Genomic DNA, 21,048 nt, shown 5'->3' on the forward strand with positions numbered 1-21,048 from the left:
TGCAGATACTTGCCCAGGGACAGCAGCTTTCCGAAGAGGGCACTGTCGCCTCGCCCTCGTGTGAATGTATGCGGGTGTGTTTGCATGGCATATTGATGTATTGCCTGATACACTCCAGAGTGATGCAGGGAAACTGGTCTCTGGGCTGTCTGATCAGAGGGGCCATGTGCTGGGTCACTGCATGAAAGGCATCTTTGCACTGAGTGCCTTTTTCAAAACTTGACTTTGGTTCATTGTGTGACTATTGTTTTTACAAGAAATACATAAAAGTTTGGGCCGGGGAGCATGGCGGGAGAAGTAGTTCTGGGCTTAAGGCTCTTGTTTTGCACGTGGCACATGGTGCCTGATTTCAATCCTTGAACTGCATATGGGTCCCTGGCTCCTTCCCTGTGGGGAGGCATGTGGTGTGGGGAGCACTTTTGAGCACAGAGCCAGGAATAGACCCTGAGTGTGGTCCCAGCCCTGCCCCTCCAAAACGGGTTGGATAAAAACAGGATCCAGCTCATGGCTCTGGCCACCACCACACCCGAAGACCCGTCGGGGCCTCGCTGAACAGCACTGACTGTTTTTGTCCTTTCTCTCCCAGGCCCCTCGTCCGAACCCACCCACTCGCCCACCCACAGCGGGAAGAAGCTGTTCACTCCTGTTCCATTCCCTTCAAGCTCCGCCGAGGATGTGTCGCCTAGTGGCCCCCTGCAACCCCCTCCACTCCCCCAGAAAAAGTTAGTGAGTCGAGCTGCCTCTTCCCCCGACGGCTTCTTCTGGACGCATGGGTCCCCCAAGCCCAGAACTGCGAGTCCCAAGCTGAACCTCAGCCACTCAGAAACCAATGTCTGTGCCCCGGAGGAGCCCCCCTTCAGCTACTCCTGCAGCCCCGGGAACTTCCAGCACCCTCTCTTCTCCTCGTCCGAGCCTCTGGAAAAAGCGTTTAAAGGGAACAGCCCCTGGGGCCGGGCCTCAGGGCTGGCGGGCAGCCCATGCAGAGGGGGCCCTTCAGCCGCATCCTCGCAGCTGAGCGTGTCTAGCCAGGCGTCCTCCAGCAGCACGCAGCTCCAGCTGCACAGCCTCCTGAGCAGCATTGGCAGCAAGGAGGGCACCTATGCCAAGCTGGGAGCGCTCTACGCCCAGTCGCTGGTGCGCCTTGGGGCCAAATGCGAGGACCTGTTCCTGGGCGGCCAGAAGAAGGAGCTGCACTTCGACGAGAATAACTGGTCACTCTTCAAACTGACCTGCAACAAGCCCTGCTGTGACTCCGGGGATGCCATCTACTACTGTGCTACCTGCTCCGAGGACCCCGGCAGCACCTACGCTGTGAAAGTAGGTACCACCCCCTCCTTCCCATTCTGCCACGCCACCCACCGTCTGGTCTCGGCACGGGTAGGGCGGAGCGTGGCCAGAGCAGGTGCCATCTACCCTCCTGATTTCAGGCCAGGCTTCACGGTGGGCTCCTTGGACACTTCCCCATGCCACGATTTCTCTCCCTACCTGGCCCTAAGCTCTGTACTGAGATGTGAAGCGTAGGTTGAAGACTTTTCTGAACTTGCAGGAATGAAGTTGGGATCCAGTGGGGTTAAGGCTATACTTGCCTTTCAATGATGCAGAGAGTTTGCTCATGCATTCAACGGGATTTTTTACAGGCATGGGCCGGGTGTTTTGCAAAGAGCTGAGTGTAGGCTGGTGACCCTGGGGTCCTCCTAGGGAAGTAGATGTCCTCACTGGGGAAGTAGACAATTACAGTGGTGCTTTTCAACTCCTGGAGGCAGCAGGAGACTTACACCATCTTGGCCGGCAGGGAAGGAGGGATAGCGCTGACTGAACATTACCTGTCCACCTAATTCCTGGCCAAGATAACCGTGTGGCCTCCAGTCCTCATCCAGTAAGTAGTTGTATGGGGGGATATGAGACTGAGGATGATTCACAGCCCCAGCAAGTGGGTGGCCAGCAGGGATTTGGAAGCTTACTTTATCTCTCTAAAGCACATTGTCAGCACTTTCATGTGAGGAAAAGGAAGTTCAGAGATTTCAATGACACGCTGAAGGTCACACAGGACTTCCCTCTTTGTGATGGAGTTGTTGGCATCACACTCCACTGCTCTCTGCACAGCTCAGAGCCAGTTGGGGAACTGTCAGCACCGCCTCCGGGGCCTCCTTTCTCATATCCTTCTGGGCTTTCTGTGAATGCAGGCTTTTGAGGGGAGGGAGGTTGGGAGCCCCACCCTTCTCTTTTCTCAAGATGCTCATCCAGGCCCAGTGAGGAAATGTGCAGCACATGAGCTCATGTTCCTGCTCACCATCAAGATCTTTTCTTGTTGGGTTGGTTTTGTCTGGGGGCCACCCCCAGCAGTGCTCAGGGCTTACTCCTGACTCTGTGCTCAGGGCTCACACCAGGTGGGGCTCAGGGAGTCTTACACAGTGCTGGGCACAGAACCAGGGTGAACTCAGGCAATGCTGGCACCATCCCTCCTGTACTGTTGCTCTGGCCCACCCACAAGATGTTTGAAATTGTGTGTAGACCAGAAAAATTGTAGCCAGTTAGCTTGGATGCTTTTCTTAGAAGAAATTGATGACACCACTGTAAAATAGAACCTGGGAGCCCCTGGCTCATTGAAGACTCTGCATATTATAATTCCTTGCCACCTTTCTGTGAAATGTCTGGGAGGTGGGCATATGCCAGGAGGATCCCATTTGTCAGAAACTGTGCCAGCAGGGAGAGCCCATTTAGTGGAGACTTGCCAGAAAGGCCAACTTGAGTCAGAGCCTGTGCGTATAGCTTGAACTTCATCACCACTTGACAGTTCAACCCAGAAGCTACTTTTTGGAAAGCCAAACTTCCCTGCCACGCTCTCTTCCATAATTGAGAGAAAACAACTAAAATTCCAGCATTTTTCTGATGACTCAAGCAGGGCTGTGTCCGCTGGAGGAAGGTGAGCGGATTCTGGGATGATCCAGTGAGTGGAACATGATTCCCCTGTTTGTCTCTGTAGGCACAGAGCAGGACTCTGCCCCATCCCATGAAAGGATGAAGATCTGAGTCCCCTAAAATCCAGGGGGAGGGGAGGGGCCTTTTGCTTAGGGGAGCTAGAGACTGTTGACTCCCCGCTCCTGTCCATCCTGAGGCTGTCTTCAGGCTTTCCCTACAGGCCCCTGCTCCTGGGCTGGACCTGGGCACTGATTCTGGGCCCAAAGATCGCTGACTTGGGCTGGGGGCTTAACTCAGTACAGGTCATGTATGTGCCCTGCATGTGAAGCCCTGGGTGGCCTGGCCAGCACTGCGAGAGAGAACTGCCTTACTCTGATGAAGCTAGCACAGAAGGCTTAATCCCTCTGACCCAAAGGAACCTGTCCTGGGATCTACCACCCCCTGGATCAGCACCCAGGGGTAAGCAGAGAGCTTCTGATACCCACCTCTGGTAGCAAGAAAATGGGAAGGCTTCTATATGGTGTCCCCGTAGCCACCTTCTCCTTAGAACTACGTGGGAAGTCTCACTTTCCCAGCGGGTGCTAGAAACCAACGGTAGAAAGGGAAACAATGGAGGTGGAGCGATAGCACAGCGGGTAGGGTGTTCACCTTGCGTGTGGTCGACTCGGGTTTGATTCCAGCATTCCATATGGTCGGTCCCCACGAACACCACTAGTGCATGAGCCAGGAGTAATCCCTGTGCATTGCTGAGTGAAAAAATAAAAAAGAAGAAGAAAAAAAGGGAAACAATGGTGAGGGGACCAGAAAGTAGGCCTGGGCCTCTGAGGTCAAGCAGGATATGGGAGGGAGGGAAGATGGGAATGGAGAGGAAGCCTCCCCACTCTCCTCTGCCTCCCTGTAGAATGGGCTGGGGTCTGTGGGCTTCATTGATTTCGCCAACCCCCCCCCCCCCAGCTCTCTGCAGGGAGTAATGACGGAGCCCTGGGCCTCCCTGGAGGGCCAGCACCCTGATGGTGAACTTGCATCCAGCCCAGTGGCCACCAATGCTGCTTCTTCATTTGCATCTGTGTGCAGACTGTCTTGAGCTGTGGGGCTGGCGCTCTGGGCCAAGCCCCAGACCAGCTGTGTATAGCCTTGAGCCTCCTTGGGAAAGGCTTCCCGCCCTGCTGGCACCAGCCCTGTGCTGCAGCAGTCTTGCCCAGCTCCCTCATGCCCTGGGCCAGGCCCCATGCACAGCTCACCTGGGTGCTTTCTTCCAGTGATTCCTGTTGGCCCAGGCCTCTCTGAGCAAGGAGGTCAGGGCCACCCCCCCCCACCCTCATGCATGTAAAGGACATGCAGCCCATCCCCCAATGTGTGGAGCCTGCTCTTGTGAATCTGCTGCTCAGGGCTCTTGGTGACCCCAGGCAGCCGCTTAGGCTGGCATTCCTGGCTGTGGGGGCTGGGTGGGATTTGAGTCTTCCACACTCATGCAAATGCCCAGCTGAGGTGGAATAAGGCAGCCATCTGCCTTGTGGCTCCAGCTTTTCTCTGTAAACAAGTGTCTTCCCTGCCACCCCCACCGTCTATTCAGTGCCTCATTCTTCACATGCTTGTGCTCTTTGTTGGTGAGCCCCGACTGAAATGGCCAAACAGGCACTGGAGAGGCCCAGACTGTCCTCCGCAGCACAGGGATGAGGCTCCCTCAGGCAGGAATCTGGTGCTGTGAGTCACCAGTGCCTCTTAGCGAGTTGCTTTTAAAGGGAAGCTGGTGTAAAGTGAGAGTTCTTCATGAGAATGCCATGAGAGGCACAGAGAACTACGCATCCTATCTCCCCATCTGCCATAGAACTACACGTTCTCTCCCCGTGACCATCAAACTCCGCTTCCTGTCTCCCCGATGAGCACTGGCTAACTCATCGTTCTGGCTGCTTCCTAGAACTCACAGATATCAAGAATTGATTGTAAAGCCCCAGTGGGTACAAAGTTCACACTGGAAACAAGGTCTCTTTTTGTTTGTCTTTGGACCACACCCCAGAGGTGCTCAGGGCTAACTCCTGGCTCTGTTCTCAAGGGTTACTCGTGACATGCTGACATGCTCTGGGAACCATATGGGATGTCAGAGATCAAAAGTGCCCTATCCACTGCACTATCATTTTAGCCCCATATTAGAAACTCGGTCCACTCAAGTCGAAAGATCCCCCTCCTTTCGACTTGAGTTGCCTTCTCTGGGTTGCAGTCTTGGGCCAATCATGTTACCCCCTTAAAATCTCCATTTCCTCCTTTGCATGGCATCTGTTCACCGGATTGTTTGAGACTTAATGATGCGCCACGAGGAAAGTGCTTGGTAGACAAGGTGCCACGCACTTGGGAGTGCTGGGTGGGGTCTGTGGAGGGACATGACCCTGGAATAATCACTGAACAGTGGTGGGTGTAGCCCCAAACAAACAAACAAAAAGAAACCATTTTTCAGGGCAAGGAGAAAGGTCAGATGGTGGAGTCAAGCCTGGTACATGTGATGCCCTGAATTGAACCTGCAGCCGCCCGGAGCCCCTTGAGTACCACTGGGTGTAGCTCTGGTGGGTCCAGGAGGGAAGGGCCAAGCAGCACTGCCAGGCAGGCCCCAGCAGAGCTGAGCGTCTCTGGGACTGCCCCGGGCTCCTGGAGCTCACTCGGGTGGGGCCTCTTTTACAAAGCAGTCTTGAGAAGCAAACCTACTGGCTGCTGTGTATCGAGGGTCCCTCCTGCAGTGCTCAAGGGACTACATGTGTGTGGTGCCAGGGATTGAACCAGCTCAGCTGCATTCATGATAAGCACCTTATCCTTATCTCCCTAGCCCCTGCATAATGATTTCCAAGGCGTCCCATCCCCAGTTGCCTTTACCTTCCTGTTTCCCAGCCTGGCTGGAGTCCGGTGGCCTCTAGAATCAGTGCTTGCCACAGTGTACTCTGGACTGGCATTCCCAAATGATTTTCATGCCAGTCTCAGGGAACAGCGTCTGGAATGCATTGTTACTCCCTCCCATTTCTGTTCTGCCATAGAAAAATTGCTCAATGAGCATATCCCCCTCCCTCCGACCACCAATGATCTGTATGTTTTAGAGTTTCTTGAGTGGCTGGTTTCACGACAGGTCTCGTGCCCCGGAGGTTCGTGGGTTGTGATAGAAGTCAGTGTCTCTGCAAGGTGCTGACGGGGAGATTTCTAAACACCTCAGCTGTGAGCCCTGTGGTAGCTGTGATGGCTCCAGGGTGGCAGTCTGGAGGGGGGTTTGGGAATTGTTTGCAGGGTGGTATTTTATAGGCTACTGCCGAGCTGCTTTTCTTCTCTGGGATTACAGAGCCTGCCCTGCTATAAAGCGCTGCTGAGCTTACACAATACCCTTTGGAGAGAGGAGAGCACAAACCACATCCCTGTCAGTGTGATCACAGGGAAAGGAGGCTTCTGGAGGGCGCCTCTGTCTGGCTCAGGCCACTCAGGGGAGGCTTAGCATGGACACTAGCATAAGGGCGAGACGGAAAGAGGCAGGAAGAGTTGATTGTGGGGATTCCCCGGAGGAGCTGGGGTTCATCTGCATTTTTCCTTCTCCCCTGGGAGCAGGGGGTGCCTTTGGAGACTTTGGGTTTGCCTCCCAGGAGAGCCTTCTGTTTGATTTCTGCAGCTGTGACTCATCCACGCAGGCAAAGTGCTTCCTCATGGCAGTGCCAAAATCAGCCCATGCTTGCAGCCCGAAACCCGGGCAGCCCAGCACAACTTGGTCCAGTGCTAAAGTTGAGGGCCTGGTCTGCCCAGAGGGTTCCCCAAAAGGAGGGTCTGCAGCTGCCTGTTGGGGGTGGGAGGGTTGAGGAGTAAGGCGACCTGCTTGTGCAAATCCTATTCGCCCTTTGTCCAGCCTTTGGGCAGGCAGAAGGACATTATCTATCCATCCTGCCCCTCTGCTGATTGTTCTGCGCGGACCTTCCGCTGGCTGGTGGTGGGGGTATAAGGCGACTTGATGGTAAACTTTAAAGAAACAGACAAAATGTGCTCACCACCTTTTACGTTTCCTCAGCCATCTGTGAGAGTTCCTGTCTCTTCATGCTCATCGCTCCTGTAATTGTCATTTTTACGACATGTTCCTAATGATGTCAGCCCGTATCTTCCCTTGTGCGTTTGATTTGCATTTCCCAAGTGACTCGTGAGGCTGAACACTGCTTTGTGTGTGGATGGGCTTTTCCATGTGTATTTGATGATTTGCTTATTAGTATCTTTTGCCAACTAGGGGACAGTTATCTTTTCATTCCTGAGTTGTAAGAACTTTTTGTAAATTCTCGATTTGTGTTTCCTTCCCAGGTGTGTGTTTTGCCAGTGCTTTCTCCCAGTCGGTTGCTTGTCTTCTTGTTTTCTTTAATCTTGTCATTTTTCTTGGAGAGGTGGGAGCTGGCGGTCTCCTAAGGAGTTCCTAGAAGGCCCAGGGGTGGGCCATTCAACTCCGGGGCCTGAGGATGAGGTGCTCCTCGGGGTCCTGGGGTGCTAAGGATTCCCCACCCACCCCCAGGCAGAGTTGGGGCCTCTAGGACTGCCCCCGCCCATGTGGTGCTGGGGATCAAACTGCAGCTAGCCACATTCGAGTCATGCACCTTGACCCCTGTACTGTCTGTCAGACCCTAACATTGCATTTGTTTTGTTTTGTTTTGTTTTGTTTTTGGGTCACACCCAGCGATGCTCAGGGCTGACTCAAGGCTCTGCACTCAGGAATCACTCCTGGCGGTGCTCGGGGGACCATACGGGATGCTGGGAATCAAACCTGGGTCGACCGCGTGCAAGGCAAATGCCCTACCCACTGTACTGTCGCTCCAGTCCCCCTAACATTGCATTTTGAAGCACAAAAGATGTTGGGGGTTGTTTGAGGTGGGAAGGTTGGATCTCAGGGTTTAAGGGCCAAATCTTTCTGGTCTCTTGGGTTTTTTTTTTGTGGGGGTGGAGGGGAGTTTGTCAGGGCTTGAACCCAGGGCTTCATACATGGAGAACATGTACTTCATCATGTTGATGAAGTACCCTTGACCCTAAAAGTCAAAAGGGTTTCATTTTGATCTCACTATTCATTTTTGCTTTTATGGACCGTGCTTTGGGGGTGGCTTCAAAGATGTTCTCTGATGGGCTTTTGTTTTCTTTTTTTGTTTTTTTTTTGGGGGGGGGAGTTTTGTTCCCCCAAACATGTATATGTGCCAGTCTTTCCCTCCTGAGCCTGTGATCCAGCAGTTTCGATCCATTTGTGTGAGTACTACTTTTGTGCGCAGTGTCCCTGCTTTTTGTGCACGGACACTCAGCCCACCTCCTGACTTCACTTCTCCCCTTCCCGCAGATCTGCAAAACGCCTGAGCCCAAGTCAGCCGCCTCCTGCAGCCCCTCTGTGCCCGTGCACTTCAACATCCAGCAGGACTGTGGCCACTTTGTTGCCTCCGTGCCCTCCAGCATGCTCACGTCTCCGGACGCGCCCAAGGCCCCCCTGCCCGCCCTGTCCTCCCACCCCCCAGCCCAGGAGCAGGACTGCGTCGTGGTCATCACGCGCGAGGTGCCCCACCAGACGGCCTCGGACTTCGTGCGGGACTCGGCCGCCAGCCACCAGGCGGAGCCCGAGGCGTATGAGCGGCGCGTGTGCTTCCTGCTGCTGCAGCTGTGCAACGGGCTGGAGCACCTGAAGGAGCACGGGGTCATCCACCGGGACCTGTGCCTGGAGAACCTGCTGCTGGTGCACTGCACCCCGCCAGCCACCCCCTGCCACACCGTGCCCAGCCCCGCCTCCCCCGCCCCTGCCGCAGCCTCGCCCCCGCCCCCGGGCCCTTCCACCTCCCTGCCCGTCTGCGGGGGCGCACCCGGAGAGAAGCACTTGCCCCGGCTCATCATCAGCAACTTCCTGAAAGCCAAGCAGAAGCCGGGCAGCATCCCCAACCAGCAGCAGAAAAAGAGCCAGGCCCGGATGGCCCCCGAGATCGTGTCCGCCTCACAGTACCGCAAGTTCGACGAGTTCCAGACGGGCATCCTCATCTACGAGCTGCTGCACCAGCCCAACCCGTTCGAGGTGCGGGCGCAGCTGCGGGAGCAGGACTACCGGCAGGAGGACCTGCCGCCGCTGCCCGGCCTGTCCCTCTACTCGCCGGGCCTGCAGCGGCTGGCGCACCTGCTGCTGGAGGCCGACCCCATCAAGCGCATCCGCATCGGCGAGGCCAAGCGCGTGCTGCAGTGCCTGCTGTGGGGGCCCCGGCGCGACCTGCTGGAGCAGCCCGGCGGCTCGGAGGAGGCGCTCCGCGCCACGCTGCACAACTGGATCGACATGAAGCGCGCTCTGATGATGATGAAGTTTGCCGAGAAGGCCGTGGACCGCCGGCGCGGGCTGGAGCTGGAGGACTGGCTCTGCTGCCAGTATCTGGCCGCGGCCGAGCCCTCGGCGCTCCTGCAGTCCCTGAAGCTCCTGCAGCTGCTGTGAGCCCCGCCCCAGCCCTGCACTTTAGCTCCTCGCCCTCACCCCGGCCCCCAGCCCTGGCCTTGCCTCGGAAAATCGGCTCCCTGGGAAATGGTACAAATGACTCTCAGACATGGATGTAATATATATACATATATATAAAATATATAAAATATATAAATACAAAGGACTTTCCTGTCGGTGCAGCGTCCGCCTGCTTTGCCCCTCTAGCTTGCCCTTCCTGCCGGCTGCACTGCTAGCTCAGGACCTTCCTGTATTTAAGGAAATCCACACTCTGGATTTACTGCCCCATCCAGGACCTCTTTACCCCACTGTCAGTGATTATTAAAAACACAAACAAATCCATTTTTAAAATGTTTGGCCGACTCAGGAGCAAAACTCCCGGAAGCGTTTGTGTGTATTAGTCTGGTGCCCTCAGGACCAGTGACCAGCCACCCGTTTCTCACTAGGCTCCCCACAGGGGCCTGGCTGCTCCGCAGCAGTCACACATCCCTGTGTTTCTAGAAGACTCCAGGCACTGCTGGTGTGATCCCAGAGGTTTGGGATTCCAGCCCACTAGGAATGGACCCCACACCCATTCCTCTTCTGCTCCAGCTGGTCCCCATTTGTATCAGTGGGCTGGGAACAGAATCTGCCCCAGATGGTTCAAATGAAAAGACCCAAAGAAGGGACCCCTCTAAAAGTGTTAGAAGTGTGCGTTAAAAGAAAAACAACAGGTCTGAGAGAGAGAGAGAGAGAGAGAGAGAGAGAGAGAGAGAGAGAGAGAGAGAGAGAGAGCACGCACTCAGCTAACTGACCCATAACCCTCCACCCCTTCCCACCCACCAAGCATCAAGACAGGAGTAGTCCCAGTCAGCACAGGGGGCTGAAAAGCAAGGATGATGAGGCAAAAGCTAGGACAACATCCACTTTCAGGGACTAACAACGAGGTCCTCCCAAGACGGAGGACAGTGGGCAGAGTCACCTACTCCTTCCCTCCCTTCTGCGCCTTCAGAAGAAGCTGGAACCACCAGGGAACTTGGGCAATGCTAGATTAGCCTTCCTGGGCCAGGAAAGAGAAAGAATGGGAGATAAACCCAGTGGCAAACACCATTCCCTCTAGTGGTGTGTAGAGGGTGCTGTGCCAGACTCCATCTCACATATGCCAGCTCCCAGACCATCACCCAACTGTTTTCAGGCTCTTTGGGTTACAATTTTAACAAATATACCTACATGCCTGCCTGAGGCTGGAAAATAGCTCAATGCAAGAGCACAAAACCTGCATGCATGAGGCCTTGGTTTCAATTCCCAGCTACACACACACACACACACACACACACACACACACACACACACACACACACACGTGGGGAAGCAGTATTTAGTGGGAGATTTTTAAACTTTTTATTCATTATTGAGATTCTGAGGTTTACAATGCTGTCAATAATGGATTTTCATGCACATAATCTCAACACCACACCCATCACCAGTGTACCCCCAAGGACCACAGCAACCTTCCCTCCCCAAAATGCCCCCTCCCCCACATCAGTTAGATTATTATGCAAGTCAGTTGAGTCAGTATGTAGCTCAGCATTAGAGCACCCGCCTTGTATCATTGAGGCTCTGAATTCCACCTACTGCCCTGCAAAATCCATCTTTCACTTACCACATATTTTTACACCTTCTGTCTCCTGCAGTCTGATGTGTTACCAGGTCTTCATAAAGCAGAGCATTAGGGAGCGCCCTGCCTTTCCTCAGAATTACACAGCACCCAAAAGGTCAGTGAGGAGTCACTCATTTGAAGGGAAACAGTTTCCAAACCCCTGTAGTTGTACCTAAATCTCCTAACTTGTGAATTAATTTCTAAAAGCTTGGTACTCAATCAGAAAATGAAAAACAAATGGCGCAAAGACCTTCCATGGAGATCCTAGAAGCCTGGGGAAGCTTTTGTAGCAAGCAGGAGGGGAAACCTGGTTCCCTGCTGCATGCTAATTTTATTCCCTTAGCACAAAAGCTCTGTCTTGCAGCCTGGCTGTGGGGGAACCCAGACACATGCCAGCCACACTGCCACATTTCCATGCATCCGCTGTGAAGACAGCACCTGCGGGTCCTATTTGTCATTTGCATTGTTGCTTGAACATTAAGGAAAGAACTGGCTGAAACCAGCATCCAATTATGTTCCTACAAGAGAAAGAAAAAGTCTTTGCACATGGAAATCATAATTCTCTGCAGGACCTATCTGTTGCAGAGGGTATTATTTTGCCAGTTGCTTGTTCCTGGGGAGTTTCCAGGCAAACCCTCCATCCTCCATGTGCTGTCTTTGGCTTTCTTGTTCGATCTCACTTCAAGTAAATAAACAATGGAGAGGGAGGAAACACACATTCTGCCAGGGAATACAATGCCGTTTGGAAACAGGTCTAAAGAGGCACATTTTAAATCAGAATTAATTGCACCTTTCTAGTATGCCATCCACTTCAGGAAAGAAGAAAAGGGAGATTGTCCCAAAAAATAAGAAGGAGGAGGAGGAGGAGGAGGAGGAGGAGGAGGAGGAGGAGGAAGGAGAAGGAGAAGGAAAAATGAAAATTAACCCAAAGGCAAATTGGGAAAGAGAAGAAATGATAACAAAAAATGCTGACTGAGGGAAATGATAGCGACCACACATCAAACTTGCTTCTGAGCTGTCTCCAACCTAGAAGAAAACAGCTGCCTGCAGAATTCTTTGGGCGATTTCTGGGGAAAAAAAACTTATTTCATCATTGGAAAGAGCAAGCCTTTCCCCAGTGCTTCTTTCTGAAGGAGTGTGTTATTTAAATTTAGTAGTGACTGAGCCAATAGTACTTTTTTTTTTTTTTGAGTCAAACTGTGGTTTTATTTATTTATTTTTTTTTATTTTTTTTATTTTTTATTTTTTTTTATTTTTTTATTTTTTTTTTAATTTTAAATTTATTTATTTTTAATTAGAGAATCACCGTGAGGGTACAGTTACAGATTTATACACTTTTGTGCTTATACTTCCCTCATACAAAGTTTGGGAACCCATCCCTTCACCAGTGCCCATTCTCCACCACCTGTAAACCCAGTGTCCCTCCCACCCTCCCCAATCCCATCTCCCCCCCACCCCACCCTGCCACTGTGGCAAGGCATTCCCTTCTGTTTTCTCTCTCTAATTAGCTATTGTGGTTTGCAATAAAGGTGTTGAGTGGCCGCTGTGCTCAGTCTCTAGCCCTCATTCAGCCCGCAACTCCCTTCCCCCACATGGCCTTCGACTACAATGTAGTTGGTGATCGATTCTCTGTGTTGACCTTTCCCCGGAACGTGAGGGCAGCCTCGAAGCCATGGAGTCAACCTCCTGGTACTTATTTCTACAGTTCTTGGGTGTTAGTCTCCCACTCTGTTATTCTAAATACCATAGATGAGTGCAATCTTTCTATGTCTGTCTCTCTCTTTCTGACTCATTTCACTCAGCATGAAACTTTTCATGCCCATCCACTTAACTACAAAATTCTTGACCTCCTTTTTTCTAACAGCTGCATAGTATTCCAAGAGCCAATAGTACTTTTAAAAAGAATATCTTTCTAGATCAGGCAATTTCTTACATCTCCTCTTGCTGAAATCTAGGTGTGTATGGCTTGAAAGTCCTGTGTTTTTTTTTGGTTGTTTTTTTCCCCAAGACAGTGCTTCAAAGTACTTGGTGTGGCATTTTCTCTAAATTGTAAGTGATGTGGCTACCAAAATGACATCTGGCAAACAAATTTAGTCACACTAGATTTAAAGTCTTTATGTAACTATTTTTTTATTACTATAATTTATTGCACCTGTTTTCAACTAGCACCAGCACATTTTTAGTTTTTTTAAAAAAAACATAACATTTTTGACTCTGAGGCTGGGGAGGTAGTTCATGGGTTAAGGCCTTGCATACAGTGACCGCAGTTTAACTCATGGTTTGTTTGTGATCCCCTGAGTATCCCCAGGAGTGAACCTGAGCACAGAACCAGGAATAAGCCCTGAGGACCACATGGTGTGCCCCCACCAACACCACCACCACACACACACACTCATACACACACAAACAAATCTGCAATGATTATGTGGTGAAATGAATACCTCAAAATATACCATTGATGTACAGCAGGTCAACAGATCCAACCCTAAAATAATCGTTTCAGCCGATCTGGCTTGAGAGAAATAAGTGGGGATCTTCTCTGAACTGCTTCCCAGTGTCTGGCCATTATAATATTCTTGGTAATGAATATTGGTATCAGTGAGTTCATCTCTCCTTTTTTAAATTAATGTTCACCCCAATGCTGGTATTTAAATCTCCAGGTTTCTTCTTTCTCACTCTGAGTCAAGTCGCCCCCACATCCTTTGCACATTTGTCATTTTTGTTGTTAACAGGCTTTTCTCTTTTGCGTGCAAAGATGTGGGATCTTCTTTCTCCTAAATTCTTTTTCCGTGGGTGCTATGTAGCTCTACATCGAACTTGTTCCATCTTTGCCAGAAGCAAGCTAAGCACTTGGGGATTATGTGTCATAACACAGGGATCAGGTCTAGGAAAGCTTTGAAGCCCAAGCCCAGCACCAACCGCTCAGCAGTGCTTCTGCTGTGTGCCTTCTGGGATGGAGAAAGCTCTTTTGTCATGTACACACACCTGAGTTATATGCAAAACAACTAATAGGCCAGCACTGCTTTAATAAAGTCTCTGAAACTTGGTCTTTAAATATAGATCAATCAAGTAAGCAGCCCTGCTCTGCTCAATAGCTACAAACCTTAGATGTAATATAATTGATCGAGGATGTTAAAAATCTGTGTATTTAATAAATGGAGATGGGAATGGAAATGACTTGCTAGACACCACGATTTAACCCATGCTTGGCATTGCTAAAAATAAAGGACAAGATGAAAATGGTTGGGGTCAAGTCACATGGGGCAAATGTCTTGACATACTGCTTTTCCAGGAAGATTTCCAGTGGGTCAAGGGGCAGTTCCATCCCTGGAAAGAGATGATCAAGGAACAGCAGTACCCTCCAAGGGAGATATTAAGTAACCTGATGGGCCCCAGGGCCCCAGGGAAGGAGTCCCAAAGAAGTCTCTGGCTGAGAGAGTGCTGGTTGGACTAGAAGTTTCATGATCCACTTGGATCCTGTCTGGGTCCTGGATAAGGACGTCAGTCTTCCCTCACGTGACTTTTTCCTCCCAGAACTACTAGCTGGCATCATTTCCACTATTCTGGAACCGGAGAAGCAAAATTGGCTCTGGATATTTCTTCCAGTCAATAAGCTCATTTAATACTGAACTTAAATATATACATTCATCATCTACCTATACATTTATCACTTGGAATGCTGAACTCAAATCTTTTCAGTTCCTTATAGGCAGTGATTTTTTTAAAGGATTCAGTAATTTCTTAACTGTATTTATTTTGGTGAAACACAACAGTTTTTATTGATTGAAACTTGTTTAGAAAGATGTGAGAGGAGAGAAAGAGGGGGGATATATGTTGAGAGAGAACACTGGCTTCTTCAGCATGGAAATATGCAAGAAAAGAAACAGGCAGCAAGCAAGATACGTGTTCAAGAGAGAGTGCAGGTTTGAAGAGCAAGCCTTAACTTCCTAACTTTAAACAAACAAGAAACCACTCTCCTGCCTCTGCGTATGCTCAGACAGTCAAAACTTTCACACACAGTACTAGGTTTCAAGTTTCTTCTCCAGACTTTCACCTTAATGGCCTCTTGGGATATGACCAGGCTTGGAGACAGGTGGCTCCACTTGAGAGAGAGTAGAGAAATAGGAAGTGAGAAATCAAAACTCAAAAATAACTACTGGGGGGGGTTTGTTTGTGTTAACCACTTACTGGATCTAGCCCTCACAGCTCCCCACACCCCCCACAGCCACCGTAATGAAATACTACAGACTGGCTACCAAGAAGCAAGAAGACTCTCTCAGTCTACAGGCCCGAGTTGAAGTTCCAGAATATTCCATGTCTAGTGATGCAGAATTCCAACCTGAATCCCAAGCCACCCTATGCCCTTGCTATGTCCTCATGGGGTTGAAAAGAAAAGGATATGCTCAGGGCAAGGGGGGGGGGGGGGTCACGGCTAAAGGCCGTACTGCCTACCCTTATCACATTTGGGAACCAGATTTCAGCATGGATCTTCAGGGAGACAGAGATTCCTTCTACAGCCCCATTCTTGAGCGCCCTTGACTGGGATCAGTCGTCCTCCAGGGACTGAGGATGCCACAGAGCCTTCCATGATTAGAGGTTAACTTTGGAGTGGTCAGCGAACTCCTGACAGCAAGGAAGACATAAAAACATGTGGTGTGGCCTTCATGGATGTCCTTTCCTGCCTGTTTCTGTTCCCATGGTGATGGAAAGCATTTTCATAAAGGAGAACAGAAGTGCCCTCTCCCCTCTCCCTCTACCTTACGAGCTCTGTTCCATCTGTGAAACGTGATGTGGCTCAAAACCACAGGCTCAGAGCCACTCACATGCCTCCAGCCTTTCCTCCAGCCCGCCACCTACCCAAACCATAGGCTTTGGATTCTGCATTTTCCTTCCTGTGTTTCAGTTTCTTCATTCTACACTAAAGGGAACGCCCTAGAGAGATAGAACACTTGGCTTTGCTCAGCAGGAACTCCTGTTTAAGAGAGGAGGTGACTAGGTCTCTGCATTCAAAAGCTCACCTGTGGGCCAGAAAGATAGTAGAGTGAGTAGGGCTCTTGCCTGGCATCCAGTCTACGCTGGTTCAATCTCTGGTAACCTGTATGGTCCCCAAAGTCCCTCTAGGAGTACAAAGCCAGGAGTCAACCCTGAGCACTGCTGAGTGTGGCCCCAAAGCAAAGCCTCAGTGACATTGCTAGGAGAATGTTGACTCTGCTGTTACTTGGCTCTTAGAAAACTTTTTTTGTTTTTCCTTTTCATGTTCCATTGGGAGATAAGGACTGTTTTCGCTTCCAACTGGAAAACCTGAGATGCCTCACTGAGCAGACTCCTGACTCTTAAAGGATGAAATTCATCCCGAGGCCCCTCCTTGGCAGGCTCCACGCTGGGATCCCAACCTTTCCCCCTTCTCTTCCCTTTGTTGTTCTGAAGCTGCAATTCCTGGGAATGGCACTCTTGGTTTGGGTGCCCACATCACTCACTATGATGCTCACTCGTTGGTAGATCGAGCTTGCCTTGTGGAGTGGTGCTGGGAGTTCGAACCCACCTCCTCCGCAGGAAAGCGGCCATTCTCTAGGTCCCAACTCTTGTTCGACAAACACAGCCTCCATCCCATCCAGAAGCTCCAAGGAGAGAACAGCGGCTCTGTCTCAGAGATGAGCTGCCAGTGCTGGAGGAAGGAAGGGGTTTTGCTCCTCCGTGGCTTTTGGCTGGGGCGCCCGTGTAATCCATTCTCTCCCTGACTTTAGAGAGTTGCAATGTAAGCAGCGATTCCACTCATTGAAATTGTTTATGAAACTCTGAGATGACTCTCCAACCGAAGAAGCCTGATGCTTTTGGTCTGGGCTGAGTCCAACATGAGTCATGCGTTGTTTCAAGTACCTGGTGGAATATGGCTAGGAAAAAGGAGCTGCTGGCTGGCTGCTCAGCCCCCTGGCCCAGCTCCAGGAGCTGAGGGTTGGGGAAGGGCAGTGGGGGAAGAAAGGGGGCAGGGGAGGGGAGAACAGGGTGCCGTGCTTGTATACAAGCCACACAAGAGCTGGGAGCAGAGCGCGCCCTCTCCACCAACCAGTGCCAAGTATGCTCGTGCTGCTGGTTCTGGCAGCCTCCTCCCAAGTCTGAATCACACATCTGATCACGGCCCCTCATTCTGCAGCCGACCCAGGCTGCGCCAGCTGCTGGGCGCTCACCTCTCCCTGGACAGCCCTCTTTGTTTGCACACTGAAAAGGGACAGCGCCTTGGGGGAAGCTCTGGGAGGAGAAAATGCAGACCCCTGTTCAGCGGGGGATCGCGGCTCTGCTATCCTCTTGTTGCAATCACCCTTTCTAAACAGAAAGCCTGGGTCAGAGCTCTCCGCTGTGCAGCTGTCCTCCGGGAGCCTTGGCAGCAGGTGGGGGATCTCCTCCCAGCAGATAGGCCTTGGGAGGTCTGTAGTTTCGCCCCGGTGGTGCCTCTAAAGTTGCCCTGTAAGGAAAGAAAGGCTGGAGGAGAGAGAAGCCTTGTCCCTGCCCTAGTGCTGAGAGCAGCCCCAGTGTGCTCTGTGAGATCCCTGCCCATGACCCTTTGTGACCAGACACTGGGTGTGTCAGTCCTGTGTCCCTCCACTCACAGAGCCCGGTGGTCCATGCAGACCCCCTCTCTTTCAGAGACTCCACAAGTGGCATAAACGGGAGAGTTTTATTTGAGTTTCTTTGCCTTTAAAGGGCTTTCCTCTTTGGGAAGCCGCAAATGAAAAACTAATAATTGCTTTGGTTCCCTTTGACTTCTCTGTTCTGGATGACTTCAAGTCCAGGGAGGTTTTTTGTTTGTTTGTTTGTTTGTTTGTTTGTTTGTTTTTTGCTTTTGGATCACACCCGGCGATGCACAGGGATTACTCCTGGCTCATGCACTCAGAAATAATTCCTGGCAGTGCTCGGGGGGCCATATGGGATGCTGGGAATCGAACCCAGGTCTACCACGTGCAAGGCAAATGCCTTACCCTCTGTGTTATGGCTCCATCCCCAAGTCCAGGGACTTTTTAAAACTTTTTGGCCACAGCACATGTTGCCCGGGACTTCACTCCTGACTCTGTGCGCAGGGATCTCTCCTGGAGGTGTTGGGGGACCTTATGCAGTGTCAGGGTTCGAATCTGGGTCCTTCAGGCAAGTATCTTAAGCCCTATGCTACCTCTAGGGCCCTCCTTTTCTTTTATTTGGCCCTGATCCCTCCTTTTGCTTCATAGTTTCCGTTGTTGTGGTGACCAGGAGCTGTACTCATGACTTCCTGCAGGTCCAGCAGGTTCAGTGTGGTGCTCACAGGCGTCCCACATCGGACCATCAGACTGTAGTGCTCACACCCAGCCACAGTGCTCACAGAGGCTTGTGCTCCTTCAGGGACGGTGCTCACACATATGCTTGCTGGGGTTCACATTTCCTGCCCACGATGTCTGTCTTTTCGGTTGTGGTGAGTGCTGAGGGCTGCACCCCTTTCAGCGTGTGGCCAGAAACAACTCACAGCGCTGGGGAGCAGGGTTGCTGGGACTGTGCTCAGTACATGTGGGAGACGAAAGAATTAAGCTCTTGATGATCAGCTTGCAAGGCAGCTGCTTCAAGCCCCTGCCCTACTATTCCTCCAGGCCAGGATCACTCTTGACTTCAAACTTTGAGTCACTTTGGGGAAGGCAGTCATGGTTTGGTTTTTTTTTTTTTTATGTCATTATAAAAAAAATCACAAAATATTCTTCCTCTCTAAGTGCATGCTAAGCCCTGTTGGGGAGAACACAGTGAGTGTGCTGTTTCCCCAGTTCCCTTCCTTCCTGGAACCGTATCCTGTAGGCGCCTAATGGGTGTGCTCAGGTAACTGATGAAAGGGCAGGGTTCCACAGTGACAGCCACAACTACCATTCAGGGTAGTGTTGGGGTACATCTACCCACTGATGCCTGTGAAAGCATCTCATCACAGACGCAGATGCTTCCTGCCAACTGCCCACTGTATTATAAGTTCCTCGAGTTATGTGATCCATGGCAAAATGTCTCCTGACTTAATACCAGGGGCCTTACAGTTGGCACAACAAGGCCAGACACCTTCTGTCACATCAGCTCTCTTAAGGTTACCACCAGTGACCCAAGCACAGAAATCATGAGCCTCAGACTTGCCAGGAGTCATTAGGACATGTGGGGTACAAGACAGACAGGTCACATGTATTCAACATGTACCTTCTCTTCACTGCACACAGCCTCTACTATGGCTCCTGAGAGACTTGCGTGTTCCTGCATGTTCCCTGGCCCCATCTCCAACTTCCCCACTGAGGCTACAGTTTTTCCTATGCTGCACCTCCTCCTGTAGTAGAGAATGCATCGTGCCCCCATTGCTCATATCCAAAGCAAAAGCCAAAGAAGTTGTGTTTTTTTCCCTAGTTATGCCCTCTATGAAACATGCAACAATAAGGTAGGGAGTCTGAGATGAAACATGAGTTTGGGGGCAGGGGGCTTTAGAGCCACACCTGGTGGGGCTCAGAGGTTACACCCAGCTCAGTGCTCCTGGTGGGTTTCGGGAGCTACGTGGTGCTGGGGATCAAGCCCAGGGCTCCTCACGTAAAGCATACCCGCCAGCTCTGATGAGTCAGACGTTTCTTATGACGCAAGTTTGCTGGGAAACTTCTGCTTTGTATGGAGGTCGCCTGCATATTTCCAGCCACCAGACCTCTTCAAGAGGGCACAGGACAGTGATCTTGGGACCAAAAGCCTGCTGGGTCGCTGGGTCCTTGTTCCATTAGCGCTGTGTCTGCTAAGTTACTGTAATACAGATTCCTGTGAGACTCTCTTTCTACAAGTCACACTTTCCTTCAATGCTCCTGTGAAAATGAGGATGAGATTTGATGAGATCACCCGAATGCACGAATCAACAGTATACCTCCCTTCCTCCGCATGGGGCTTTCTGTGGGACTGGGACTTTGAGCAAACACTGGAAGTAAATAGGTCCTTGAATCATGTCAACTTAATTTACCATTGACCAGGATTTTTCTCGAATGATGTTGCCTGAAAGGATGATATTCAAGGACGTGCGGTACTTGCAATTATAACTCATCTAATGATTGTGATTTTTTTTTAATTGCGGGGCACACCCGGCGATGCTGGGGGCTACTCCCAGCACAATGTTTAGGCATGACTCTGCATACTTAGGGGATTTTGTGGTGCTGGGGCTGGAAACCAGGGCTCCCACATGTAAAGGATGTGCTCCTAATCTTTGAACCATCTCTCCAGTCCCTGATTATTTGTAATTTTAATTAATTGCTATTAAAAGAAAAAAGTTCATTATTTAGGGATCTGTAGTCTGGGTTTCATGGACCCGAATCCTCTTGAAGACACACTTCTGTTTCTTGGCAGTGGTTCAAGGGAGCCTTTTTCTTCCCCAAACTGCTTCTCAGTGTTAACAGTGGGGATTCAATTTCCAAAATAATGTCTCAATCATTCTGGGGGAAGATAAAAAAGATCTGCAAACCTCACGAAGCTCTCCCCATGTCCCCAGCAGCTGCACTTGGCGGGGTGAGGGCCTCTCTCCGTTTCTGGTCTGGAAGGCCTGAGTCCAGTCCTCAGGGGATGATTTCATCAGCCCTAATAAAGGCACGTCCTGGCTCTGCTGGGAAGAATCTGATTCCACAAGTCACTTTCCTTTAAAGTGTGGGAGTAGTTGCTGCTACCCCATCCCCTGCAATTTCACTGCAGAGCAGGTGTAGGAGAGCATGGCATTTGGATAGACAATCTTTCTCCCTCCCCCTAGTGCCCCCTTCCCCAACTCAACCCCACAATAGCTCCCTAGGTGGATGCTGTCTGGATCAAAAGCTGCTAGTCCTTCACGGGCCTCCCCATGGGGCCTGTTTGCTTTGGCTGAGGGCAGGGTGATCTCCTGCATCCTTCCTCCCGGGCCAAGGGCTGACAGTGCCACACACGATCTTGCCCTGGCAGGGAGTGCATTCCACCTCCTAAGCTCTCCTCATCCTAAATGTCTGAGGAGACAAGTTCCTAGAGGTGAAGCTGTCCAAAGTGGGCGCCCATGGCTGGGTGTGCCAAATTG

At 51.1% G+C, this 21,048-nt stretch overlaps 1 protein-coding gene across 1 annotated transcript in view; it reads left to right on the forward strand.

Moving 5' to 3' along the window:
* PRAG1 (PEAK1 related, kinase-activating pseudokinase 1) overlaps window positions 1–9,528 on the forward strand; it is a 50,525-nt gene extending 40,997 nt beyond the window's left edge. The window contains exons 5-6 of the mRNA XM_055144180.1: window positions 587–1,317; window positions 8,240–9,528. Coding sequence (XP_055000155.1) covers window positions 587–1,317; window positions 8,240–9,361 — 1,853 coding nt within the window. The 3' untranslated portion in view covers window positions 9,362–9,528. The remainder of the gene's footprint in view (window positions 1–586; window positions 1,318–8,239) is intronic.
* The last annotated feature ends 11,520 nt before the right edge of the window (window positions 9,529–21,048 follow it).

This window comes from Sorex araneus, chromosome 1 (genome assembly GCF_027595985.1).
Source record: "Sorex araneus isolate mSorAra2 chromosome 1, mSorAra2.pri, whole genome shotgun sequence".
In the NCBI taxonomy this organism is placed as follows: Eukaryota; Metazoa; Chordata; class Mammalia; order Eulipotyphla; family Soricidae; genus Sorex; species Sorex araneus.